At 45.1% G+C, this 21623-nt stretch overlaps 1 protein-coding gene across 1 annotated transcript in view; it reads right to left on the bottom strand.

Annotated features, from left to right (window-relative positions):
- The window catches only part of FNTB (farnesyltransferase, CAAX box, beta), a 59344-nt gene that overhangs the window by 9720 nt on the left and 28001 nt on the right, over positions 1-21623 (bottom strand). Inside the window, exons 5-9 of the mRNA XM_036309908.1 lie at positions 17597-17743; positions 17418-17501; positions 13306-13392; positions 9530-9659; positions 6418-6550 (exon numbers count right to left, since the gene is read on the bottom strand). Of these exons, the coding sequence (XP_036165801.1) occupies positions 6418-6550; positions 9530-9659; positions 13306-13392; positions 17418-17501; positions 17597-17743 (581 nt within the window). The remainder of the gene's footprint in view (positions 1-6417; positions 6551-9529; positions 9660-13305; positions 13393-17417; positions 17502-17596; positions 17744-21623) is intronic.

Raw genomic sequence — 21623 nt, 5'->3', positions numbered from 1 at the left:
TAGGTTGGCACCATCCCGAGCACCAACATGTTGTGGTCCGGTTGGGGTGCATGTGGGAGGCAACCGATCGATGTTTCTCTCTCACATTGTTCTCGCTCTCTCTAAAATCAGTGAAAAATGTCCTCAAGCGAGGATAAAAAATATAAAGTAAAAACAGCTTAAAAAAATACACATATAAGGATGTTCATTAAGTCCTTGGTCAATTTTATACTTTGATACCTGGGCTTCAAAGATAGCAAACAATCTGTAAATGGCAATTGAAAGCCATTTTTTCTTTGTTTTCTATATAGTTATTATACTACCAGTGACCCGGTGCATGGATTCCTGCACATTGAAAAGAAATTAATTAGAAGGTGGCCGGCAGGGCGGGACTGGGTGAGACCGGCCGGATACGCCCTGGAGCCAACCCCCCACGATCCCTCCCCAGCATCTGCAGAGTGAGAGGGGTCTCTCCGGCAGCAGGTGGGGTCCCTCAGCCTGGCCTGCGGGGATCGGGGCTGAAATTGGCTCTCCAACATCTCCCGAGGGGTCCCGGAGTGCGAGAGGGCGCTCTGCAAAGTTGCTGTCATACATGGTACAAATGCAAGTGGGCAGTAAACCAGATTCAGGGTCAACAGTGCCCCAACAACATAATCCACGGCCGAAGGTGGAATCGCATGACCCTGTGAGGAATCATGCTTCTTCCTCTCAGGTTTTGGGGTGCGTCACCTGAGAACCGCTGCTGCCAAGTCAGTGCAGCTTGGCAGCTCCTGCATTGAGCGTCTGCCCCTCGGTGATCAGTGCGCATCATAACGACTGGTCGGACACTTAGCATATTAGCCTTTTACATCTATAGATTATATCTTAAGTTTTTCATTTAACACTATAGATATAAACTTTCCTGTTCTACTACATAACCTTCAATAACCATCATTCTGAAGAGCTATATAGCGTTTCATTAAGTGGATGCACAAGGTAACTGTATTAATATAGACAGTGGGCCAAAACTTTCATATATATGAGCATAGAATCTTCTATGATAAAAATTTGTCAATGTTATATACTGCAATACAGTAAATGCAGTATATAAGAGAGAGTGTGTAAGCAAAATATTTAATTGTGGGACATATATATGTATACTGTATAATACACACACACACACACACACACACACACACACACACACATATATACATGTTTTCAAATTTCTGAAATGAGCGAGGAAGAGATGGGGCAGCTGGAAAGTGATCACTGTTTCCTGGTTTGAGCACTCAATGTGGTGCAGTGGATATTTGAGGGTCATGCACAAACACCATCCATCTTCAACACCTGAGTCATGCTCGGCCCCTGAGATGCTCACTCTGAAGAGGCACATAGGAACTGAGCCCAGCAGCAGGAGAGAGCTCTGAGGCCCCCCTCAGGCTCGCTCAGCATAGCGCATGCTCACTGAATCCCTCGCACTACTTTAATTACTCCCCTCTTTCTTCTTTCCCCACCTATGAGCACAGCTGACTTTGTAGAAGATACAGACATCTATGAAGACACTTCACCTTATCTCCTTTTCCTTATTTCCAATGTTTTCCAGTTCCTTGCAAAATTACTAAAAAATGCTGCAATACACATCTTTGTGAGGCTTCTCTGTGTTAGAATTACTTTCTTCCAACACATTCACAGGAGTGGAATTATTCAGGTAAAGGGAATAACATTTTTAAGGCTTTTAATAGATACTGATAAACTGCTTTAAAATCTTATATAGCCACCAGCAAAATTTAAGATGCTCCTGTACTACCTCCAGCATTGATTACTTAAAACATTCTCAGTATTTAAAATGTTAAAAAGAAACAGTACCTGATCATTTGTTTTGATTTGCATGCCTTTGATTACTAATTAGAGTGAAATTGTCCCATGACTTTTATTTACTAGTTGTATTTCTTTTTGAGAGTGTCTGTTGGTCCTTTGTCTTCTGAGGTCCAAGAATCTATTTTACCAATCTAGCTTTCCATTATATTTATCCTTTGCCTGTATCATATGCTACACATATTTCCCCTTTTGTTTGGTTACATGGGTTTGAAAGAAAGAAAGAAAGAAAGAGAGAAAGAAAGAAAATAAATAAATATATATATATATATATATATATATATATATATATATATATATTACACATATGCTGTAATCACACTGTTGATTTTGCCTTTGTAATTTCTTCTTTAAAGAAGCATATTTAATGGGTACAGGGATTCTGGGGGGGAGGGGTGATAAAAACTCTAACACTGATTATGGTGATGGCTGCACAACTCTATATATACACTAAAAACCATTAAATTGTGTGCTTTAAATGGGTGAATTGTATGGCATGTGAATTATGTCTCAAGAAAGCTATTATTTTAAAATGCATATTTATTAAACTTTAGGATAATAGCATTAAGCATCTGTATAAAATATACCTTTATTTCATATCCTATAAGAAATATAAGGCTGTTATTATAAGGTAAATAGTAACCTATCACAAAAATTAGAATCTGAAAAGAAAATGCTATGTTTACTGTTGGACAGATTACAGAGTGCTTCGGTTACCTCCCACACGACTGAAGTCTGAGAGCTCCAAGTTCATAACCTCGACAAGCAGCTTCCAGAGAACTTGAATTTGCACACCGCACACAGAATCATCGTGAGATGAAGGGAGATATGATTACAGGGTGACACTGTGCACTGGAGCCAGCTTTTAAATCCTTCATGCCTCTCCCTGAAATTACAGATCCTCCTTATCATGCCATTTTGCATTCCAAAGGTTCCTTTTATCTAAGAAATGAAAAGTTCCTCCAAACAGTAAGTGACAGGTGCGGCCACATGCAGCTCAATTTCACAGGTGGCCAAACACAGGCCCGGGGCATGTCCCCAAGAACAAACAAGCAACGAGGAACCAATCCGGACAGAAATTCACAGGCCTGCTGCTTTCTTATTCCTCCACCAATTCCAAATAATTCACTAATTTAGTCAGCATCTGATATTTTTAAGACACTAATAACTCATGCTTCTACTCAAACACTGTCTTCTAGACGCATTAGGCATCCACCCCCCAGGAACCACTGACGGCCACTCGCAGAGTCAGGGTCCAGCTTGGCTTCATGTGCTGACCTATGTCGATCCCTGTTTATCTTTTTAGTTAGCAATAGGATCACCGCCTTTTAAACGTGTATTTATTCATCTACTAAAAGTAGCAATGCACACAATAAAAAACCAAAAAACAAACGAAGGGGGAGGGGGAGGGCAGAGTATAGTACAGAGAGCAAATTTAAGAAGGAAGTGCCTCCCTCCCTCACTCTACCCCCCCCCACCCACCCCCGTTTCCTCCCCTCTCCCAGAGGCCCCCACTGTTAAAGGGGCTTTGTCCCTGAGTCTAGGAAAGGCTGTGTGGATGCCGGCCTGTGTGCACACAGACTGCTCCAGGCCTGGCCTTTCGCACTTTGGGCTGTGTCCTGGAGAGCTTTCCACATCACTGTATGCAGCACTGCATGGAGGGATCATAATTTATTTAACGGCGGACCTTTTGTTGGGCAGTGGGTTGTTTTCTATTAAAACTCCACTTCAGTACACATCCTTTGCTCATATCACTGCAGGTAAATTCCTGACAGTGCACTTGCAGGGTTCAAATAATTTAAACAGGTGCCTCCAAACCACCCTCCAAAAAATGATGCACATATTTCCACCCCAACTAATAGTACAAACGTGCATTTTCCACACTTTCCCCTACAGAGAGTATCAAGGTTTCTAATCTGTCAATCTGATAGCAAAAACGAATAGTGTCCCACTGTTTCTGTTTGCAGTTCTCTATCGCCTTTGCCTTTTCGTGTGATTGATGGCCATCCGTGGTGGTTACCTAGCAGAGCTCTGACACCTTCGTAGGTGGGATTTATAAAGCAAGTCGCTTACCCTCGATGTATTGTTTCCTCATCTGTAAAATGGGAATAACAATAGCACCTATTGCAAAAGGTTGTTTTGAGGGTCAAACGAGGAAATCTAGGTGAAAGACTCAGCTCAGTCCCTGGCGTATGGTGAGTGCTTGGTGAGGCTCAGCTGCCAGCAGCAGCAGCAGTTGTAGAAGTAATAATAATAACAGTTCTTCTTTTTCTTTTTTTAACTTCTTTTCCATCACCATTTACCACCTCCCTTTCCCCCTCCTGCCTCCACCCACCCCTCCCACCACACTGGTGCCTGAGTCCGTGAGTTCTTTCTCTGTCCTCTGTCCGTTATGAACCTGCCTGTTCAGAGCCTGTGCCTGTTTTTCACCTGGGTTGTTTCGCTGTTCCCTGTTGACTCAGATGACTTTCTCAAATTAAAGAAATGAGCCCTTCATTGTTTGTCACAAATATGTTCCCCACCTTGCTACTTGTTTTATGTAATTTCCCTTCTTTTGTAAAATAACTTCTGTTGGTTTTCTTTATATAAGAAATACAAACTCATTGTAGAAAAATTGGAAAATAAAAATAAAAAAAGAAAGAAAGAAAACAAACATCACCTGCCATTTCACAACCCAGATTCCTCCCATGAATTGTCTGCAGTCAGCTCTCCACGGAAACTGGAGTTACATGCAGAATGCGCTAAGCCTAGTTCTGATCACAGTCTATTCTAAATAAGTTCCCCCACTGCAACTCCTTTTGACTCCCAACGTCAGCATTTGGCCCACCGTTCAAAACACTTCCCTCTTCCCAGACCCTGCCTGGCCCAAGCCCACTGTTACACGGGCCTTCTCCCAGGCATGAAGAAACCTGGGAGCACCAAGATTCCCAGGCAACCTTTCCTCGGGCAAAGCTTTGGATGTGACTAGTCCTCCAGAGCTGGTGCTACAGTAAACAAAATGTCAGCCGGGGACCCCCTTGAAGACTTTGGCACGTGGTGCTCCTGTTACAGCTCTCTCCGCATTTTCCTGGCAACTGCAGGGCGACTGCGTCTCACCCCTGCCAGGGACAGGTTTGTGCAAGGCTGACGGTTTTAGCAGGGGCTCGGTCTCACCAGTTCCAATAAAGAGTTCACTAAAACCCCGTGTTATTTCTGGACTCTAGGCGAATTCCCAACCTGCACCCACCCCCCCATCCCCTCGACCCCCCACCGCCCACCCCTCCCCACCCCCCACCCACACACACTGTAGTAGTCAGGCCAGAGTCAGGGGATTGGTAGGTCTACGGCCCTGAGACCGGAAGCCCAGGGGCCCCAGGCCAAGCATCTCAGGACAGACCGAGACAGAGCGAATGGGAGGACAGGACAGAGGCCCCCGCTTACTTCAATTCAGTCTCAAAAGTGCCACAACTCAAGTGAAATTAAGAAACTAAAGAAAGGGGCTCCGAAAGAAGAGCCAAACAAGGAGAAAACATGTGTACGTGTGCGTTAGGGGTGGGGGTGGGTAATAGAAAAGAATCTCATCTTCTCCAGCTGAGCAATTGATTGACCAGCCACCAAGTCCAAGGAAAAGCTTCCCCTGGGCCAAGGGACCTCACTCCAAGAACAGATCGGCACCCAGCAGATAGCCACGTCTCCCCTCTCCCACTGCTTCCTCAGGGACATCCTGTTCTCACACAAAACAGTCGGGGAGATAATTCAGGAGTCAGCAGGCGGCTGAGATTTCAGGAGGTAATCAGGGGAGGCTCCCAGAGGCCTGCTTGCTGTCTACTTTGGTTTTGCACTCCCAGTGGAGACGCCACAGAACACGGGCCCCTCCACTCCAGCAGTGCCGGTGGGACAAACCTGTGTTTCAGATTCTTCAACATTTTATTTTTTTACTTTTATTATTATCATTATTATTATTTTATTTCAGAGAGGAAAGGAGAGGGAGAGAGAGATAGAAACATCAATGATGAGAGAGAATCATGGATCGGCTGCCTCCTGCACTGAGGATTGAGCCCGCAACCCAGGCATGTGCCCTGACTGGGAATTGAACCATGATCTCCTGGTTCATAGGTCAACGCTCAACCATTGAGCCACACCGGCCGGGCTCTCCAACATTTTAAAATACGTTTCTGAGGTGGCAAGGATGCAGCCAGACAGACACGGCGGGTCTTTTCTCTGTGTGTTCTGGCTCTCTGCCCCTTTATGCGGTTGCCATGGGCGCAGCATGGGTTTTCGGTTCTGATGTGACGAGTACAGAGCACTGCACTGGAAACTGTGGCTTCACACCCAGCTGAGGTGGCAGTCACCTTGGAACCCAGGACAGGCACCCACCTCCTCTAGGCACAGCCAGTGTGAAGCAGCCATGACCCCCTGACCATTGGAACCAATTCCTACCCAAGTCTGCACGTGCATGCCTGAGACGAGGTCCCAGACTGGGTGGGAACTCAACATCCAGGAGAGACAGAGCTATTTCAGCCCCTTGGAAATGCACGCTGGCTCTGTGGCTTGGTGAGCCGCCCAGGCCACCACCTCGCCCTCGCCAGCAGCTTGGCTCACCTTGGGCGTGCAGGGCGCGGTGCAGGAGGGGGAGCAGCCCCGCCTGCCAGAAGGAGTAGCAGCCGTCCACCAGCTTGTTGCAGCGGCCCTGAAACCCACCTTCAAACCGCATCTGCCGGCTCGTCACCCATTGCTGAGAAAGAGACAGAGAGGGAGAGGCGGCCGTCAGCTAACGGAGACACCGAGTCCAGCAAGACCAGCCCCAGAGGCCGATCGGGGAGGGAGGGCGCCCGTCTCTTGGCTTCCTGGTGCCCACAGCTCTGGTGCTGTGGCTTCTTACCTCTTTCCCCTCAGACCTCAGACCTCAAGTGGAGCACTTCAGCCCACCCTTTCGAGGCAGCCAGCATGGATCTCTGCTCGAGCCTAACACAATGAGCCGCCTTTTTCCAGGTTCAAATGGGTTCCAGTGCTGAGGGGATGAAAAGGCCACGCTGGCTTGAAAGGAGATCTGCAAATGTCTCTTAAATGGGGCTTCGCTAGGACACTGAAGGCAAGACCACCAGGAACTCATTTCTAATCACGTCCTCTGCTCAGGGAAGTTTATTAAAAGCAGATAAATGGAATTTTGTGCTACATCCCATCCGATGATCTCAAACTGTTCCTGACTTTTACTTGGCTCCTGAGGAAATTCATCCCAGGTCTCTAAGCAAGTCCCTCGCAAGAATGGAAGCAGAAGCCATTAGTCCCAACGGCCGATTATGGCTGATGGCTGTTGATGGCTGTGTCCAGTCTAGCCTCTCCCCAGGGAATCTGGTTGGCTGACAGAAGAAAATCTTTTACTTTGGACCTGTAAAATGGCTCTTGATGTCACTCAGTGGTCACATGATATTACCATTCCTCGCTTATCTCCAAGCTTTCTAAACACGCTACTACTAAGATCAAGATAGTCACAGGTTGGGGCCCTAGGAATGAGCAGGACCAACTGGCTGAGCAGATAATGGCATTTCCATTTCCCTCCCCGCCCTGCAAGCCGGTTGCAGCCACCAGCCATGGGCTTCCACAGCTGCCATGGTAACTGAACGGTGCAGAGTAGGGTATTTCCCTGCACCTAGATTCCTACTAGGCTGAGTTCCTGAAAGTAGCCACACAGAACGCTTGCAGAAAGTGTGTGTGTGGCCCTAGCTGGTTTGGCTCACTGGATAGAGCATCAGCCTGCAGACTGAAGGGTCCCAGGTTCGATTCTGGCCAAGGGCACATGCCTGGGTTGCGGGCTTGCTCCCCAGTAGGGGGCATGCAGGAGGCAGCCTATCAATGATTCTCTCTCATCATTGATGTTTCTATCCCTCTCCCTTCCTCTCTAAAATCAATAAAAATATATATTTTTTTAAAAAAGTGTGTGGGGGGGGGGGCGCAGAGGGGGGGGAGGGGATTCCAGTCCTCCTTTAAGTTAATGTTAATGGTTGTAGAGTTTAGATGATATCCCTGTTTAAGGCAACACCCACTCAGAAAGCCACAATCCCAAGTTCTTAAAAAAAAGACCAAAAAAACAAATAAGTAAATTACACTGCAGATGGAGGCACTAGTATATCCCCGGTCGTCTTAAATAAACCAGTGCTTTAGGGATGATGCCATTTAATGAAAAAAAGAGATAACTGGCACTCTCATGGGAAGTCCAGTCTTCATCTTACTTACCCCACAGATTAAGTGTTTTTAAGCCAGACTAAAATTTTTTCCAGTGTCCAAGCCATGGGTTCATTCTATTAACTATATAAAACTCTTCAGATAGAGGGCCTAGTTCTCCCAAAGCAAATGGGGCGGGGCGGGGGGGGGGGAGTAGTTTGATAAGAAGGACACTAACATTTACTGAGCACCTACTAGGTGCCAGCCTGTTCATATATGTTCACTCCTTTAACCCTCAAGGAACTCTTATCTCTCCCTTATAGAGAGGGGGGAGGGGAGCTGAAGCTGAAACAGATTAGACAAGTTTCCCAAGGTCACACGGCCAGGAAGTGGTAGAGGACAGGGCCCAAATCTAGAATATCTGTAACTGAGGCATTTGCTAATTATATTCTTTACTTCTGCCTGGGAGATGGAGGGTCTATGTTTCATGCGCCATTAGTCATCAGATTTTAGTGGATTTCAGAGTCTAGTGCACAAAGTTGGCCTGAATGAACCTTCAAGCCTTTAACAGCCTTCGAAGAGTATGCTTTAGGAGGTTCCTACAGAGGAAGACAAAACGCTGCCGGTCATCTCCCTACAGAGTATGACAGAGAGCCTCCAGGAAGCTCTCGATGGGTCTCACGACAACTCCCACGATAGGAGCCTGACATACGAACTTGGGGAGAAAAGATGACTGTCAATCGCAGCGGTTTGTGTAAGGTCATGATCAGAGAGTAGACGCTTCCCCAAGACATCTCCTGGGTGGCGGTGAGTGTGTGTGTTTGTGCACAAGGTCTCCAATGATAATTTAACTATAATCTAGTGGCTCCTTGAAGCTGACCGTTTTCTGAGTTCATTCTGAATACTGGTCAGGAGCTTGGAGTCCAGAAACAAATGTGTGGGCCGCCTGCTCAATGCCATTACCCAGCTCTGCCCAGCAAATTTAAATTTGGTGACTGAGTGTGCACATAGTGTGGTAGGTAATAAAAGCTTGGCTTCGAGATGCCTCAAAGCTTCTCATAAATTCTTCTCGTGGGATATTCTAAGACTCATGATAACCCCTAATTTTAAGAGACTGAAGCTACGTTTTTCTTGGAAGTCTGGGGAAGATACTCTGGCTCATCCCAGATGTCTGAGAGACTCAAGAAAACGCTGGAGTTGGCCTAACGCACCATGTAGAAAGTTCAGAGCAGGAAGACGGGCGGGCAGGCAGAAGGGAGATGAAACTGAGAGCAGCTCTCCACTCGTTCCACTTCCTCAGAGCAGCGTGAGCGCTCTAGCAACTCTATCTAAAGCTTTACAGCAAGCATGTCAAACTCAAAGGGCCAAAGAAATGAGGCATGCGGCCCTTGGGCCGCGAGTTTGACATACTTGCTTTACAGCACTTCTGGTTCACGAGCTCAAGGCCGGAGCTATCCGCCCTCCCAGAGCCAGGCCTTCCCACAAGCCTGTCTGAGTGGTCACATCACTGGGGCCTGGGGCCTGGGAGGAAGATGGATCAATAGACACTTACCAATAAGTTCTTCAAGTTTAAGGAACGTTCCTTCTTGAGGATGACCAGTGCGGCCAGGCCACAGAAAGTGTAGCCTCCATGGGCTTCCATCCCTGGCACCCCACCAATGCCACCTTCCCAATTCTGACACCTGGGAGAAGATTGAGAAAGGAGATTAAGGGGTCAGTGTCAACCAATGAGAGGCCGGGCTGAATGGATGGGCACAAATGTAGGACCCTGGGAGGCAAAGAATGTGTTCACTCACATTAAGGCATAAACCACAACCATGAAAAGAAAGATGTCACCTAATTAACTTCTGGAAATGCCTCTCCCTACCACCACCAAAAAAAGGAAACTCAGAAATAGTCTACTTATGTAACAAACACAGCACCTCAAAGCATTGCTTTTTGGAAAAAAGTTATAACATTGAAAAATAATTGCTAATTCTGGTTATCTTTTAGTACAGCTCTATTGCTAATATTTTTCCTATTTTTCTGTATTTTCAAGAGTTTCTATAGTAAACATGTATGCCTTTATAACTACCCAAAATAACTTATTTTTTTCTTTTTATTGTTTTTATTATTTTTTAAAAATCCTCACCCAAGGATATTTTTCCATTGATTTTTAAAGAGAGTGGAAGAGAGAGGAAAAGATAGAGAGAAATATTGATCTGAGAGAAACACATCGATTGGCTGCCTCCTGCAGGAGCCTGAACCAGGGCCTGGGCTAGGGAGGAGCTTGCAGCCAAGGTACATGTCCTTGACCAGAATCAAACCCAAGCCCCTTCGGTCCACAGGCCGATGCTCTAGCCACTGAGCCAAACCAGTTAGGGCCACAATAACTTATTTTTTAATTTATGGTTTCTTATGTATCCAAATTACTCATTTATTATTATTACTATTATTATAATTTGAGGTTAGACTTTATATTAAGAGTATATTTTCTAGGCATTAAATCATGCATAATCTTTGGCCCAGAAATACAGGGTCATTTCTAGTAATTAATCCTATAAAATAAGAGTGTTTCCAAAGATCAGATTATAAGAAGGTTTACTATATTCCCATTCATAACCATAAAATATTAGCGTCAGCACAGGAGCTCAACAGTAAGGGACTAATTATATAAATCCTGGTGCATCTGTACAACAGAATACTACACAGTCATTTCAAAGGTTATAGAAGTACTTGACATATGTAGAATCAGGAAAATATGACATACTTACTCAAAGATACCCTGATATTAAAATTACCAGAGAAGGATTTTGAAGCAGGTATTATAATTATATATTTATTTCAGTGAAGAAAAATATACTTGTAATGAATAAAAAATTCCAGCTGAGCAACAGAAAGTATAAAAATAACCAAACCCAGGCACTCTAACTCAAAAGCCTATACTCTCAATCCCTAAACTACTCCACTATTGAGTATTACATACCAAGCCCTCAGTAAATGTTGGCTATTATTATTATCAACTTTTTAAACAATGACACTGGGAGCCAGAAGATAATGGAACAATACTTAAAAATTCTGAAGGAATACAATTTATAATTTTCAATTTAGAAATATCTAACCAAATAAACTACTAATCAAATGTGAGACTAGAATAGATATATGTAAAATCTTACAACATGTATCACCGCCTGGCTGGTGTGGCTCAGTGGTTGAGCATCAGCCTATGAATCAGGAAGTCACAGTTTGAATCCCAGTCAGGGCACATGCCTGGGTTGCGAGCTCATTCCCCAGTGAGGGATGTGCAGGAGGCAGCCAATCAATGATTCCCTCCCATCATTGATGTTTCTATCTCTCCCTCTCCCTTCCACTCTGAAATCAATAAAAATATTTATTCTAAAAAATGTATCACCATAACCAATGTCACCCCAATAAATTTAATTTAAAACTTTTACAAAATGTGTCACCAATTGCTCTTTTGGAAGATTCATTGGAGTCTGTGCTTCGTTAACATGAGTTAGTAAACCAAGGGAAAAGAGGACAGGGCTTCAACAAGGGGAGGAGTGAAGTGCATTTCATGCTGAAACGAAGCTGGTGGATGCCCGCTGTGTGCAAGCTGAGAGCAATCTGTCCAGACAGAAGCAGGGGGCAGAGGGCTCCAGGTGGGATAACTCAAACACACACGTGCGCACACGTACACACGTACACACACACACACACACACACACACGGGAATGGATACATTATCTTGACCGCATTGAGAGTAATTTGGGGGGATGAATTCATGGTACATACATTTTTAAAAAGAAGTAATGATTCATTCTAAGAAAATAAAAGTTTTACAAAAAAAATAAATACTATCATAGTACATCATCTGATTTAGCTATAAATTATATTTTCATAGTAATAAGTATTACTTTGATAAAAATAGAAATATTAAAAAAACATACAGTTTGGATATCTTTCTATAATATACATATGTATGTACTATACCTTTTTTTTTCTTTTTTTAAAAATATATTTTTATTGATTTCAGAGAGGAAGGGAGAAGGAGAGATAGAAACATCAATGATGAGAGAGAATCACTGATCAGTTGCCTCCTGCACGCCCCTTGCAACCTAGGCATGTGCCCTTGACCAGAATCAACCAGGACCCTTCAGTCCACAGGCACTGAGCCAAACTGGCTGGGGTTTGTTTTCTATTTTTTAATGATGAAATATTTGAAGCATCCAGGGAAGTATAGGAAATAATATATGGAACATACATGTATCTAATACCTACCTTTAATTTACCCATGTACATTTCAGGGTTTTAAAAAAATATTTTAAAGAAATAAACAATTAGATACAGTTGAAGTCTTCCGTGGAGATGTGTAGACCTCCCTGACCTCATTTCCTTTACTCTCTCCCCAAATGTAACCACTATCCTGAATTTGCTGTTTAACTTTCCCATGCATGTGGGGTTTTTTTAAATAACTTTTTTTAAAAAAGATGTTTAAATTTATTTTTTTTTAGAGAGGAAAGGGGAGGGATAGAGGAACATCGATGTGAGAGCGAAATTTTGATCAGCTGCCTCCTGCAAGCCCCCTACTCGGAAGCCCTCAACCCAGGCATGTGCCCTGACCGGGTATCAAACTGGCAACCTTTCAATGCATGGAACGATGCCCAACCAACTGAACCACACCGGCCAGGGCTCCCATGCATGTTTTTACATTATTGCATGTGATTCTCCCCATAAACAATATAGAATTGTTTTGCATATTTTAAAATTTTAAGTAAATATCCTGATTGGCATGTTTTAACATCCTCCCCCCCTTTTTTACTCAACAGTTTTTGAGATTTGTCCACACTGATACATGCAGCTCTCGTTCATTCATTTTGACGGCTATATTATATTCCAATGTGCCTGTACAAAAATTACTTCTCCATCTCGTACTTACGACCATTTAACCTGTTTCCAGCTTTTTGCTGTTATAAACAAGACCTATGTTTGTCTCTTTCATGCATCTGAGTGAGAGTTCCTGCGGGAGTGGGATCACCAGGTCATCAGCAAGGGCTACTTTGAGATATTACCAAATTGCTTTCCAACTGGATAAACCCATTTGAACTCCCACCATTACTGTCTAACCAAGTTTTTGATCTTTGCCAATCTAAACTGGAATACAACATCAAAGAAATCTGGGGGAAAAGAAAACTTATAAAGTAATTTTAAAATACACAATGCTACAACCCTAATGGATCTCTTGCAATTTTACTCTTCCTTCCAGTCTTTTTTCATTGCCTTTAGTTTTCAGAAGTCCTTTGACCACCTGCTGTCTAACGGGCCAGGACAAATCCCAGCTTCTCTCACCTTGCTATCCATTCAGCAGTGCCTGCAAAGAGGTCTGGAGTGATGATGTTGGTCAGGGAGGCTACGGAGGCAGCACAGTACGCACTTCTGCAAGGATAGAAACAGAGGGGGAAGCGTTAAGCTTTGTGGAAGAGCCTAAATAAGGCTCCCTGAACTTCTTGGGCAGATTGTTCTCTTTGCCTGGTAAGCTGTAATCACCTCCTGTCCTCACCCTTGGCACAGGGTCAGTCCTCCTGGGTCTCCAGCTGAGAGGTTTGACATTCTGTTTGGATAGAGTTGCTCACAGCATGGCTCCCGTGAAAGAACATGACATTCTATTCTCCCGACCTCCACATGGTCAACTCGACATCAGAGGAAATAACAGCCATCTCAACTCATGTCAAAAGTGAATTTTGCTCCAAAATTCCCTGGTGTCATTCAGGCATTCCTGATACGCTCACTCATTCAGATGTCAGTATTGTTTTAGAGCCAGGATTTCCGTCTGTTTGTGGCATGGACACGTTAAAGCTGAACTGTATTTTTTTTCCTGCAATGAACACATTGCAGTGCAGTCCACCAGACCTTGGTGGCTGCTTAGATTAGAGAGGAATGGATGGGCCCACTCAGATACATTCCTTGGGCCTCCAGAGAGAGAGAGAGAGAGAGACAGAGAGAGAGAAAAAACTAAACACCTTTGATTTCAAGCACCAAAAAGCACATACACAAACATGCACACACACTTCTAAATCAAAAAGGAGCACGCCTTTTAATTTTTTTGATGTTATCCTGCTTTATTTGAATAATAATTCTGCCAGCCCCAATTCTCCTTGGGACACATTTACTCCAGTTTCGCCTTCTATTATGGAACATGTCTACAAACTGTCTGTTCTTCCCTGTCTTTTCAAATAGCCCGCATCTCCGCTCCATTTTATGTTGAAGACAAAAATTCTAATTCTGCTTACAACCCCTTTTCCCAAGGCCTCCTAAGAAAGGATAAACGGGAAGAATGAGAAAGGTCTAGTCTCCATATTATTCACAATAATAAGTCAAACTGACTGAGGTGTTGCAAAGAGATCTCTGCAGAAGCTGCAAGCATTATTATCCTGCAAGCTTTTTTATCAGCCCGCTCACGCCGGCCAAAGGCACGCAGAGGCTGAGCTACGCCAGCAGGCACCAGAAGCTTCTGGGTCCTGTGTGCCAAACGTTATCGTCTACCAAGGGCTAACTTCGAAGGTCTGATCTAATTTTCTTCAGGCCTCGAGCCTCTCAGAGGGGTTCCGAAGCATTTGCTCTTGAATCCTAATGTAACTGCGGAGGCAGGGAGGCAGCCAGAATCACAGTCCACCTCTCCCAAACGGAAGAAGAACGGAGAAGGGATGCCAGGAGCCACTCGCTAGTCCTGGCTTTCACATGGAGATGGGGAGGAAGCAGAATACATCTTTCTGGTGCCGTTTCTTCCTCTCTCCCTCCATCCAGCCATCACATCTCTCAAATGTGTCCACTACTCTCCATCCACGCCGCTATCACCCAAACCCAAGACGGTCTTCCTCCCTCCAGCCCTGAAACCAGAAGACTTTTTGCTAAAATACTGCAACCTATTCATTACACCTGGGGAACTAATAACGTACGGATCACATCAATCCCTACTTACAATGTGTCAGTGGCTTCTCACTCCCCTTAAGATAAACTCCAAGCTTCGGAAGACTTCAGGGCCCCTCACCTGTCCCCGCTGGCCCTTCCAGCCCCCATTCTCCCACTGCCCCACAGAGCCCTACGCTTCAGCAACGCGGAACGTCTTTCTGGAACACACTCGATGCTCTGTCTCCTAGGTAGGGGATGAAATGCCAAAGCGATCTTGCCAGGGTTTGTTTGCTTTTGCCTAATAATCACAGGGAGTTCTAGAAAGTTAAATTTCAAGACTGCATATTTGATTGGAATGTCTTCAAAACAGGAATGAAATGAAGTAGCTTTGAAGGGAAAAAATATCTTTTAACCTTTCCTTAAGAAGTATCAACACAATGCTGTACTGCTTTTCTCCAATAGTTATATTGGCTTTGTTGGCCTACACAGTGTTAGAAACAAGGTAAGAGGCCCCAGATGGAGTCCCTTATGCTAAACCAATACTTAGTTTCAGCTCTCCCAAAAATGGCATCTTAAACCATCAATCAGGAGCCGCCTGATCAGTACTAGTTAGGTCATCTGCCTGATCCAATCCTGCCGGCTCTAAAGGAAAGTAACCTTGCAATAACCAACCTGCTTTCTGCCTGGCGGACCTCCCGTGGCCCTGACCCCGTCTGCCTACAAAAACTGTCACCTTGTGCAGCTCCTTGGAGCGCCTTTCTGTTTGCTAGATTGGGTGCTGCCTAATTCAAACAGATTTTTGCTCAAATAAACTCTTAAAGTTGTTTAATGTGCCTCAGTGTCTCTTTAACAACGATACTGACACCTTGTGGTATAGGAAAGCTACTTGGTCTTCTCCCCAGTTCCTGGCACAGAGGTCCTTCAGCCCTTGGCATAGTCTGAGTTACAGGTGTGATAGGACAGTCTTCTGTGACTTATAACAAGCCCCATTCAGCCATACCTGAGGGGACTCCTGGAGGAAAGGGCTGATTGCTGGAGGAAGGAACTAGGCGATGAGAAGGTTGGAACTTTCCGAGGAAAGGGGCTGGAGGCTGGATTAAGCACCAATAGCCAATGATTTCATCAACCATGACTACCTAATGGAACCCCCATAAAAACCCTAAGTGAAGGGGTTTCGGGAGCTTCTGGGTGATCAAACACATCCTGTGCCTGCCGGGGGTGGCACACCCCAGCTTCATGGGGACAGAAGCTCCCTGCTCTGAACCTTCCAGACATCGCCCTAGATACCTCTGCATCTGGCTGTTCATGTGTAGCCTTTACAGTTTCCTTTAGAATGAGCCAGCAATAGTCAAGTGTTTCCCTGAGTTCTGTGAGCTATTCTGGCAAATTATGGAATCTAAGGAGGGCATCATGGAAACCCCCCCAATTTATAGCCAAGACGGGCAAGAGTATGGGTAACCTGGGGACAACATACTTGGATCAGCGGTTGAAGTGGCGGCTGAGCCTTGTGCGGCGAGCCCTTCACCTGTGGCGTCTGTACTAACTGGGTCGTCCATGTCAGACTGTTTCATATGAGGGAAAACACACACCCAGGCTCGGAAGTGACATGAGTAGAAACAGCTTTCCAGGGAGGTACATAAGCTGCTCTTTTGGTTGGAACAGACAGGTGACGGAGAGAAGAAAACCCTTCACTAAAGGCCTCCACAGCCGGCCGCCTGCTTTATCTGAATGTAGTTTATGCTCCACCACTGGCACGCTGTTTCCTTCCCAGCTACTGTCAAGCCCGTGGTTAAAGCCAGAGTATTAATCAACTCGTGTAGAAGCAAACATATTTACAAATAGGCAATAAGATGGCTTTGGAATAGAAACCTCATAAAAATGCATTTCTCAGACTAAGTCCTAAGACTTGGGTATAAAATCTCAATGACCCGCTGCCGCTGAGAAATGATGTGTTCATTGAATTCTCTATATGCTTATGAGCAATCACCTGCCAGGTGAGTAAGCTGCTTGCTACGTACATCGGACAACTCTTGAGTTAAATAATCATTTTGCACCAATTGGTTCCAATCAGTTAATGCAGGTCTATTTCACTTCACTCCACTGGCCCGTAAGGGTTTCTGCACCTCCCGGAGCAGTTCTCGCTCAGGTGCTAAACATTGTCAGGATTTCATCAAATCCATGCAAAAATATTTACTAAGTCCTTTCTGGGCATTTTTCTCCCTTCTATCCCAGAGAGATGAAAGACTGTATGACACTATATGGTTATTATATATAATGGTATGTCATACCAAATCGATGTATTTTTAACTTTTAAAATAAGAGCAGTTGATTCTGTTTCTGTCTTGCTTCTAGTTTGATATTTACATAAAAGAAGTTGACTGAGGACAACGGTATCTTCTGTGATTGTGATACCGTGTCACCCGCACGTCATTCTGCGTGTCAGTCTGTGACAAAGCAGCAGCTTCGCTATGTTGGTCCCTGGGTTTGGCATCTCTCGTGGCAGGTGAGCTGTGGAACCTACGGATGCAGCAGCCCGAGAAAGCCCCACTCACCTCACATCCACCTCACCTCCAACGTGCATGAGAAAAGAGCCGTCAGGTTGCTTCAGAGAATACAAGTACTGCAGAAGCTTCTCTCTGAGGAAGGAATGGGAGAGGGGCAGGAGAGGGCAATGGTCAGTGCAGGGTCCACCCGCAGGGAGCCCTCCCATCACTGCTGGCTTTGGCTGTACCTGTTAATGACATCATAGGCCTCCTCGGTGCCAATGATGCATAGCGCGTTGACTGCTGCATATGTGGGTGCAAGGTGTGGGTACTGGCCAGGGCCCCCTCCAAAGCCACCATCTGGGCTTTGACACAGTTCCAGGAAGTGACACACACTAGGTACACAGCCAAAGGGGAAAGCAAAGTCAGACAGCATTCATTTCAAAACACCAAATTCTACCAGATCCATGCCTTTCCAAAAGGGGAAAAATAAATAAAAAAACTCTCCTCCCACATATTGAATTTATATTTAAAATAGTTAAACCCTCCAGCCAGTGTGGCTCAGTTGGTTGAGCATCATCCTGTGCACCAAAAGGCTATGGGTTCAATTCCCAGTCAGGGCACATACCTGGGTTGCAGGTTTGGTCCCTGGTCAGGGCATGTACAGAAGGCAGCCAATTGATGTTTCTCTCTCACATTGATGTTCCTCTCCCCCAGCCCCCCACCCCCCGCCCCAAACATGTCCTCTGGTGAGGATTACAAAATAGAATAGAATAGAATAAGATAAAATATAAAATAGATAAAATAAAACAAAACATAGTTAAACCTTACAAAAGGCCTAACTCTTACCCTGCCATCATCAGTATTGCGTGCCCTCCCATCAGCGTTTTACATTGAAGCACTGGCCTATTCATGAAGGAAGAACATAGGCTGGGCAGAAAGGAATAGCCTCTCACGGAGTGGGGGGGCTGCCACGCTTCCTGACCACATCCTTCCCACCTTTTCATGCTGGTGCTCTCCTGCTCCTGTCCACACTAAGCACCCAGGTCAGGATCCCCCACGAGGCCCCCCAAGAATATTCAAAGAGATGCCTGCTCATTCCCACTGCCACCTAAGCCCCAGTGGGCTGCTGACTGTTATTCCTGTAACTGACAAGGAACCAGCTTTTGTGGAGTCCGCACCGTGCTTAGGAGAACCGTGCACCCCCGTGGTGGAAACTTGTGTGTTCCGCTGACTCGGGCCGCAGAACGCACCCCGGTCTGTGGGTTCAGCAGAGTTTCCACACTAATCCCACAGGCTCCGGTTCCCTCACCGAGAGAAGCTGTCTAGTGAGGGCTGGCCGTCAAGCTCCTGCCTCCAAACCCGGCGTCGGTTTGCCCAGAAGTTTCATTCTTGTTCCAGGTCAAACCCAGAAAGCCCCTATCTGACCAAGGTCCTCTGAGGTTCACCAGAAGGGGGTGCCCCAGGAAAGTCCTGGTTATCAAGTCCTTTCCCCATGACTCAGCTGGGGTCACAGGCTTCCTCCGAGGACGGGCCTCTGTTTAAGGCAGTGGTTCTCAACCTCTTAATGCCGCGACCCTTAAATACAGTTCCTCATGCTGTGGTGACCCCAACCATAAAATTATTGTCATTGCTACTTCATAGCTGTAATTTTGCTACTGTTATGAATCGTAATGTAAATATCTGATATGCAGGATGTATTTTCATTGTTACAAATTGAACATAATTAAAGCATAGTGATTAATCACAAAAACAATATGTAGCCCTAACTGGTTTGGCTCAGTGGATAGAGCGTCAGCCTGCGGACTGAAGGGTCCCAGGTTCGATTCCAGTCAAGGGCACATGCCTGGGTTGCAGGCTTGATCCCCAGTAGGGGACATGCAGGAGGCAGCCAATCAATGATTCTCTCTCATCACTGATGTTTCTATCTCTCTTTCCCTTTCTCTTTCTCTCTGAAATCAATAAAGATATGAAAAAAAACTCAATATGTAATTATATATGTGTTTTCTGATGGTCTTAGGCGACCCCTGTGAAAGGGTCGTTTGACCCCCAAAGGGGTCACGACCCACAGGTTGAGAACCGCTGGTTTAAGGGAACAAACTACAGATCTGTGTCCTCCCAGTGCTCAGGCAGCCTTCTCCGGGTTTTCATATCATCCTTTCTTATCTACGGCTGCCAGAGAGACCGCATAGAGTCCAGTTCCTCTCCACTGAGACTCAGTTTATTGTTGCTTTTCCTCAACATATTTGATTTCAGATCTCCCATTATCTGGGCTGGGACAGCAATAGAAAATTCGGCTGACTTGCTAGTAGAGTCCTAAAATTGTCACAGGTCAAAAACAATACACAATAAATTCCATTTGCCCCTAAAATTTTATTGTAAGAAACAAAAGGATCGAAACTGAAGTTGATAATCAGAGAAGGAAGACAGCTTTGCAGCCTGTTGTTGATAGCAATTACTTTTCATAGAGAAAATGAGTTTGTTCCTAACATATTTTCCAAACCATTCTTAATTTCTGCCGCAGTTCCCAGGAGCAAATAGCTAATAAACACATGTCCCAATGAAGGCTGGCTGCACTCACATATAAAAAGTGTTCTATGTCACAAAAGGTTTTAGTTGCTATAAAGAGGACAAAAAGAGTCACCTAGTTACCCATTCCCTTCCCCAGCTCCCAAGAGAGAATCATGCCAGTGCAACCCTGCTGACCCTGCAGCCTGAAGTCTGGAATGAGCCAGGATCGGAATGTACCAGACACCTCTAAGCCATCCCTCCACGCCAACCTCCATCAGCTGACGGGCTGCGTCTGACTGTCCCTGGGGCTGTGCTGGGGCACAGGGGTTGGGCTTTGCTTGACTCTCAGCCACTTCCGCATTACAGAACATTCTGATCCAGAAGCCTGCCTGCCCCTCAAGGAACTGGCAACCTGGCCATGAAGCTGCCAGCTGTCATCAGCAGAATCCTTAGCAATTCTAAAAACCAAAATGTGAATGATACTTTATCAAAAGGGGGAGAAAAACTTATCCTAGGAACCAGAAATTCACCAACTAACACTTTGTGGAAAACAATTATTCACAAATCATTCATTTAGTCATACAACTAAAAGATCTAGTGGATCAATTTGATTTCAAATCAGCAAGGCATTTCACTCCAGATCCCGTGACAATTACCAACAAAGTGGGAAACTATCTTCTAGATCGGGGATTTTCAAACTCAAAATGTGTGTATCAGAATCACTGGAGAGCTAGTAAAGAATACACAGCCCTAGCCTGTTTGCTCAGTGGTTAGAGCGTCGGCCCTAGGACTGAAGGGTCCCAGGTTCAATCCCTGAGTGCGGGAGGCACCCAATTGACGTGTCTCTCTCATATCCATGTTTCTTTCTGTGGCTACACCTCCCTTCCACTCTCTCTAAAAATCAATGGAAAAAATATCTTTGGGTGAGCATTAACAAAAAAATAAAACACACACAAAAAAAAATCAGAATCCAATAAGAATAAAACAAATGAAATACGTGCAAGTAGTAATATACCTATTTAGGGGACGGAAGGAGTGGGGGATGAGTAAAGTGTATAAATATAAGACGGGGAAGGACTAGGAATATAGCAGAAAAAGGACCAGATGATAGAGTCCATGAGTTGTGAACAATAACAAAAATGCCAGTTAAAAGCATTATTGGTCAGAACTGTATCTGACTCAAGCCTCCATTTTCCAACTCAAAGGGAGTTCAGATTAGAGTTGTAAAAGTGGCTAAATATAGAAATGATTAAAAGGCTTAATATTACAGGCAACCACAGTAGAAAGCTACCCCGCCACATACCTCAGAAACATCAAGGGTAATTATACAAACTTTGGTCAATAAACAAAAATGGAAGCTCATTTGCAGCAAGATGTTAGGTTCGATGTAAGAAAAACTGCAGCACCGGAGTAAGTGACCACAGACGGATGGCAGGCCTAGAATAAGTGACAAAGATTATAGCTTTGGAAATAGGAACAGTCACCCTTGAGCAGAACGGCCCAGGAGCAGATGCAAATGCAAGAGGAAGGAGTGGACACCAAGCTCCTTCTAGTGCCAAGTCTTTCAAACGTCAAGCTGTCAAACAGCTTCAGCCCCACGCGGCGAGGGAGAGGAGAACTCCTGCCCTGGGGAGAGGCAGCAATGAACAGGTGAGGGGCAGCAGCTCCCTAGATGACCCGGGAGCCAGGCCGGGGGAGCCGGCAGAGGGGGGGCAGCTCCCCTGACTCCGCACTGGGAGCCAGCAGTCCTCTGGGTCTGTAGTT

Source organism: Myotis myotis, unplaced genomic scaffold, assembly GCF_014108235.1.
Source record: "Myotis myotis isolate mMyoMyo1 unplaced genomic scaffold, mMyoMyo1.p scaffold_m19_p_1, whole genome shotgun sequence".
Lineage (NCBI taxonomy): Eukaryota > Metazoa > Chordata > Mammalia > Chiroptera > Vespertilionidae > Myotis > Myotis myotis.
The sequence above is the reverse complement of the archived record's forward strand: the minus strand, read 5'-3'. Positions and strand labels throughout refer to the sequence as shown.